Source organism: Telopea speciosissima, chromosome 6 (assembly GCF_018873765.1).
Source record: "Telopea speciosissima isolate NSW1024214 ecotype Mountain lineage chromosome 6, Tspe_v1, whole genome shotgun sequence".
Classification (NCBI taxonomy): Eukaryota; Viridiplantae; Streptophyta; class Magnoliopsida; order Proteales; family Proteaceae; genus Telopea; species Telopea speciosissima.
The window spans coordinates 65,228,308-65,234,307 of NC_057921.1; the positions used below are offsets into that span (position 1 = coordinate 65,228,308).

A 6,000-nucleotide genomic window follows, 5' to 3' on the forward strand; every position below is an offset into this window, starting at 1 on the left:
TTCATTGTATGCTATGGTGTAAGTCCAGTTTGAATTCTATTGAGAGGAGAGGCGAGGAGAGAAATTTCTGTCCAGTATAGTTGGAGCATCAAAAAGCTAGGGCAATATTTCCAGAGCAGAGAAAAGGTTGGTATTTTATCCATTCTCAACAACCACCATTGTGAGAGTCCACGGGACATCTTCTGCGTACTTGGTCACATGATTTACACTATTTTGCATCTTAAATAAGAGATCTGCTGCTTAGTCGTAGCTGTTCCAGGCATGGGTTTTAAAACAGGACCAACTGACGGTTCAACCAAAAGACTAGAACTGTTCTTTTTCATTTTAAAATAAGTAATAAAGGGAAATACTGGACCAGGGCCTTTTTTTTGGTTTGACTTCTGGTCTGGTTTAAAGAACTATGATTCTTGGGAAAAGTTGGCTGTAGGTTCTTGATCTATGGAAAGCCGTATTTTATTCCCAACTGAGACTTTGGCCTCGTTGTTGAGGCAATGTGAATCCTTTAGACTGCTGTGTTTGGTTGTCGAGAAAATTATAAGAGCTTTTTTTAATGCTTTCTTACACTTTTCAAGTGTTGGGTTGTATCATTGTATGAGGATGACTTTGGGAAATAGTGACACTTTTTCGTACAAGGATAATAATGTTAAACAATCCAATGGTCTTTTTAGCGAAAGTTTTTGGGCCGAGTTTTCCTAAAGCCATGGTCAAACTGAAAGGCCTTCGATGTAGGGGTTATGCTTGAGGTTGATTTTTATGATCATTGATGGAGGTGGGTGTGAAAGAAAACTTCCAAAGTAAAAAACTTAAAACACAATCATATTGGCTTGGTGTATCATTTTCCTCCACTTTCCCTACGCTTTCACTTTCACACACTCTCTTTTGACAATCATACAGAGACTTAGATAATTGGGTTGATGGTCAACAGTTGCATTTCTAATTGTTAGAAATGCTTTTGACTCCATCATTAATGGTGTACCTTGTTACCCAGAACGGTATTCGAATGCTCCCTAATTCACGTGGCGCCACTGAATCTACAATGAAACCCACATCCATACATGGTTGGTCCAGAAAACCTCACATCTGACATCCATAAATGTTTTTTTGTTAAGAAGGTTTTCCTCCAGTAGACGGTTCACCCATCATCCTAAGGGTTTAGTGTTCTAGGGTTTTTAGTATATTTTCAGAATACCCTCACGATGCCCACTCCAAAAATTTGCATGAGCTGAAGAAGCCAGAAGTCATTTGAGACTGCCAGAAATCAAAATGTGGCCAGAATCTTCATCATAGTTCAAACAAAATGAGCTACGACCTCCAATGTGTTCACTATTTCTTGTGCCTGACTGGGATCATTGAGGTCTGGTAAACAAATCCATGCTGACGTGATACGCAACCGTTACTACTCCATTATGCTGTTTGTGGCCAATTGCCATAAAACATGTACTCCAAGCCTGGATCACCGGAACGCCAACTCCTGTACAATCTTCGATGACTGGTTATGGGATGCATGGCCATGTTGAAGAAGCCCTCCAGGTCTTTGATAGCATGAACTCAGCAAGTCTTGTGCCTGATTGTGGAATGGTTGATCAGGGTAAGAATTACTTAATAGACTGGGTAGCGAGTTTGGCGTAGTGGGTAGAGGTGGAGAGCAACTCTAGAATTGGAATAGAACGATGGATCATCCCCACTGCTTTCAAATATATATGCCAATGATGGGCGCTGGAAAAAATGTGGCAAGGACTAGGTCTTTGATGAAGAAAAAGGATTACTAAGAGGCCAGGGTGCAGCTGGGTCCAGGTAAAGAATTGCACTGCAAACTTCTATGTAGGGACTATATCTTATCTTCAATCCCAGCATATATACCAAGTCCTTGGAAACTTGATTGGACGGTGTAAGGAGTGATCTTCTAGCTGAGCACAGTGAGAAGTTTTCCCTCGCTTATGGTATTATAATCTCAAATGCAGCTTAGCAATGGACTAAACCTTCTTGAATGCAATTTCAGGTGACATACTGAGCCTACCCAAATTGTTGGGCGTCAGTAGGATTTAAGGCGGAAGTTTTGCCAGAGATTAGAATCTCCCGTCTTTAAAATTGGCCGACATGATGATTTTGTTAACCTGCTCATGTAAAGTTAATGAACTAAAAAAGAACCAAAATTCCAAACCTAGTTTTTTTTTTCTTTTTTGAAAAAAAGAGGACAAAGAAAGATCCAAAAGTTTCATAACAAAATCAACTTAACTAGGACATCTGGCATTCAGAGAACGAAGCATATAAATGATTCTGATAGAAGATTAAAGATGTCTTCATCTTTTTAGCATTTCCGGAAGCCTTTTCCCACAAAGCTTTCGCTTTCGCTTTCGCTTTTGGGTAAGGATCTTTATCTATATACAGACGGTGACCTTGACACAAAACTTTCAAAGTACTGTAAATGCCAGACAAGTTTGTCATTCACTTGCTACGACAATCAAATCACCATACATCAGTCCCATATTTCCATGGGCAAAATTGATTACTGCAGTAAATGTTTAAAAATCCAACCTTTTTTTTCCTGGGTAGAACGTGAGTCTCAAGTAGAGTTGCCTTTAAGAAGAAATAAAGGGCAAAAAGTCGCCGTTGTAGAGGTAAATTCACCAAAGCTCTTCCCTTGGTCCATTATGACAATTTCTTTTCCTATGTTCTAGAGGGTGAGACTACTAGAAAACTTATATGAGATTTTGTCCATATTTCAGTTCAACCTATCTCTCTTCTTTTTTTTGGTAAATTCCAACCTCTTAAAATTTTAAATTCCTTTACCCCAAAAATTAAAAAAAAACCAAAAACAAAATTTAAATTCTTGTAAGACCAAGAGAAACCTTTTGATTAGATATATATTATTACCAAAGAAAGACAAATCCACTAACACAGTAGCACTGTTTGACAGGAGGAAGAATATACTATTGTCACAACATCGTAGGGAAAGAAAACCATGCAACGGCACCAAATGTGGAAATTGGTGAAAGCATGACAAGATCTGAAACTCGGAGCCATTTCCTACCAAAATAACATTTTCATCCAAATGGAGAACCCAACATATACCAAGAACACTTGATATAAAACATTGGGTTCTAGCCCATTATGGACAAGCCAAAAAGAAAAAAAACATAGCTATCCATATGACTGTTAAATCCTACAAAGGGAGGATACCTCAACATCACTAAGCCCTCTTTTCTTGTCTTTTGAGTTCAAACTTCTCTAAGCCCTCTTCTTGTCTTTGAATGGCCCCTTTGGTATCTTACTTAGAACCTTAGCATCAAATACTGCATATTGTTTCTTGATCTCAGCCATCGCCTTCTCCGCAAACTTGTCCACCTGGTCATCGTACTTCTCATAGAACACGGGCACCGTGTGCAACAATACAAACCCTGTTTACAAAAATTAAGTATTAGAAATTCACAAAAAAAAAAAAAAGAAAAAAAGAAAGGGGAAGGAGAAAGGGGGACCATCATAATTGATAATACCTATGAAGAACAAAGTCAAGAAGTTGCAACAGGACCCCATGATTGACAGCACCCACAAGCTAGTAATCACCTGATCAAGCAAAAAACCATTACCTTATATGCCCTATCAAATTCAAATGACACATCCCATACATGAACACATTCTTAGGATACCTGGATAGTGATGGTAGCACATCAGTATAGCGTCGCTAATGGGCTACAAACGCAAGTTTCAAATATGATAATGAAGTGAAGAACATATTACGAAACTATATACCTACATAATTAATCCTAAAAATTTTTAAGACCGTCAATGAGATTAGTTCATCCGTGAACCATGCACTTGGGAGGTATTACCGAGCTTCTTTGCAGTTTATTATATGAAGTTTAAAGTTTAAACTTCAATCGTGTTTCCCATCAGAACCCAACAAGAAGCTGAATTCCAAAACATTAAGTAAAGCAGGCATTTTACGCAGAATTTGTAAAGAGATCAACATACTGCAAGGAATTTCTTCAGATCTCTTCCCGTGGCGGCATCCCTTAGCACAGCTAATACTCGGTTAATCTCAAATCTCAAGGCAGTAGCAAACTGGATAACCGGTTCCTCCGGAATAGACACTTCTGGGATGCGCGGGGGAGACCTAAGGGGTGAAACAAAGTTAGTTTCTTTGTTTCTTTGGTCGTAAGTCAGCAATTGAATAAATATAGATCTGACAATTGGAAGTGGAGGATGAGAAGTCCCATTACTTGTTGATGAAGCTGCTAGCATTAGACCAGACGAACAAGATGGTCAAAGCTAGGATCAAGCAATGGCATAGTAAACTGAGGAGATGGTAATCAAGCAATTCGAAGAGAATCCATATCGAGGTGGCTCCACCAAGCAGAACGCTGGAATTCTTCTTGTTCCTCCATAATAACATATCAGCGCCTGCAGCAAAAATATCTCAAAGAAATTAGCAGCTGGCGAGAGGAAGAGAGACTTTAGTTTCTTTGCGAGCCAAAATTTTCAAATGGAACGGAACTAGAATACTTATTCCTAACCAACAAATAAAGGAAAAATGAAAATCGAAAGTTCTGTTTTCAACGCTATAAGATAAAGAGAACCCTACCTAGATTTGAGGAAACGACATCCCCTTCCCCAAGAACTTCAAAGAAATGAAATCAGAAAATCAACAATCTAATGAAACAGATATGAAACTCTTTGAATTTCGAAACAAAATACAATCGGAGGAAAACCCCGCCCCATCAGTCGAGATATAGATCGAAAAATGGAAAGAGAAAGAATCATCTTCTACCCCATCGAAACGGAATTTAAAAATAAAAATAAAAGGAGGTAGGGTTAGTAAAATCAGTATGTCGGCAATCACTAACTACAGAATTGAAAAAACCAAACGAAGAGAAGAATAAACTTTTCAAAGAATTTTCATACGTTTTCCACCGCCCAACACCTCGTGCAGAGTCTTCTGCCTTCCAAAGAGCCGATTAACCTCCGGTTTTTTCATGGGTGAAGGTGACGACTTCTCGTTGTCCGAATCGGACGAAGAAGATGACGAATCGTGACCATGAAGCTTCTCCGTTATCTTATCCATCATAGACTCTGTAACAGGACCCGAATCCTGGGTGTGCTCGGCCATTGTTTTCTTCTCCCTAACTAAACTTCGATCGAAACCCTAACAATCTCCGTCTGAAATTTCTGGAAAAGGTAAAAGGATCGTCAAAAACTCTAAACCCTCTCTACAGCAAACTCGGCTCTCTTTCTTTCTCAATAATCTCTAGTAACTTCTGATACCGTGCCATGTGCCCCCCTCGTTCGGACTAAATAACGGAGAGAAATCAGAGATGCAATCCCAGCCGTTGGAACGAGTGAAACCAAAGAAGAGCAGCTGTCCGCACTCCTGACTCCACAGAGAGAGAGAGAGAGAGAGAGAAATTCTCGCATTGCTTGCTCCCTCCAACGCCAAACGGGACGTTAGATTTGACTGCACTTACGAATACTCTACTCAACGCCGTCTGTCATCAGGTACTTTATACGGTGGCTATCGTGAATGACGTCCGATGTCCATATAAAGCCGAAACGTGGCATTAATCGGAATTTCTAATCCAGATGATACATAACGCCAAAAGTGGGCCCAGTACTAATAACAGGACACGTGGAACCAAACAGACCACGCAAGAAGGAAGCAGATCAGTTACATTTTGGTTGAGCAAAGACCTGTTTGGCGTCGGACACCGGAAACTGAAAGTAACACACGGGTTAATTTCCCCATTTTAAAGACGGTGAACTTCACATAAATAGAGTTAGCAGCTAGAAGTTAGAAGGGTAGATAGATGGGGAATAGTAGTTAGAGAGCATTAATTTAGAGGTTAATTAATTTAAGAAAGGTTAGTAAACTTCGAACTAAAGAAACCATTAACTCTAAGGACCGACCTCACAACGTGTCGCCCTGCCTGTGTGAGGTCGACGCCGGCGGCAAGACGGCCAGGCGGCACGGATCACGATCCGTTTTCAATTTTCTCATAAACAAAT

At 39.8% G+C, this 6,000-nt stretch overlaps 1 protein-coding gene across 2 annotated transcripts in view; it reads right to left on the reverse strand.

Annotated features, from left to right (window-relative positions):
* LOC122664385 (reticulon-like protein B2) overlaps positions 1–5,196 on the reverse strand; it is a 22,006-nt gene extending 16,810 nt beyond the window's left edge. The window contains exons 1-5 of one of the 2 annotated variants that reach the window (XM_043860180.1): positions 4,903–5,161; positions 4,221–4,401; positions 3,973–4,114; positions 3,495–3,564; positions 3,225–3,398 (exon numbers count right to left, since the gene is read on the reverse strand). In XM_043860180.1, coding sequence (XP_043716115.1) covers positions 3,229–3,398; positions 3,495–3,564; positions 3,973–4,114; positions 4,221–4,401; positions 4,903–5,107 — 768 coding nt within the window. In that variant the 5' untranslated portion in view covers positions 5,108–5,161 and the 3' untranslated portion in view covers positions 3,225–3,228. Of the gene's footprint in view, positions 1–3,002; positions 3,399–3,494; positions 3,565–3,972; positions 4,115–4,220; positions 4,402–4,902 lie in introns of those variants that run through there. The other variant, XM_043860179.1, reaches the window with a different exon arrangement.
* Positions 5,197–6,000: the final 804 nt, after the last annotated feature.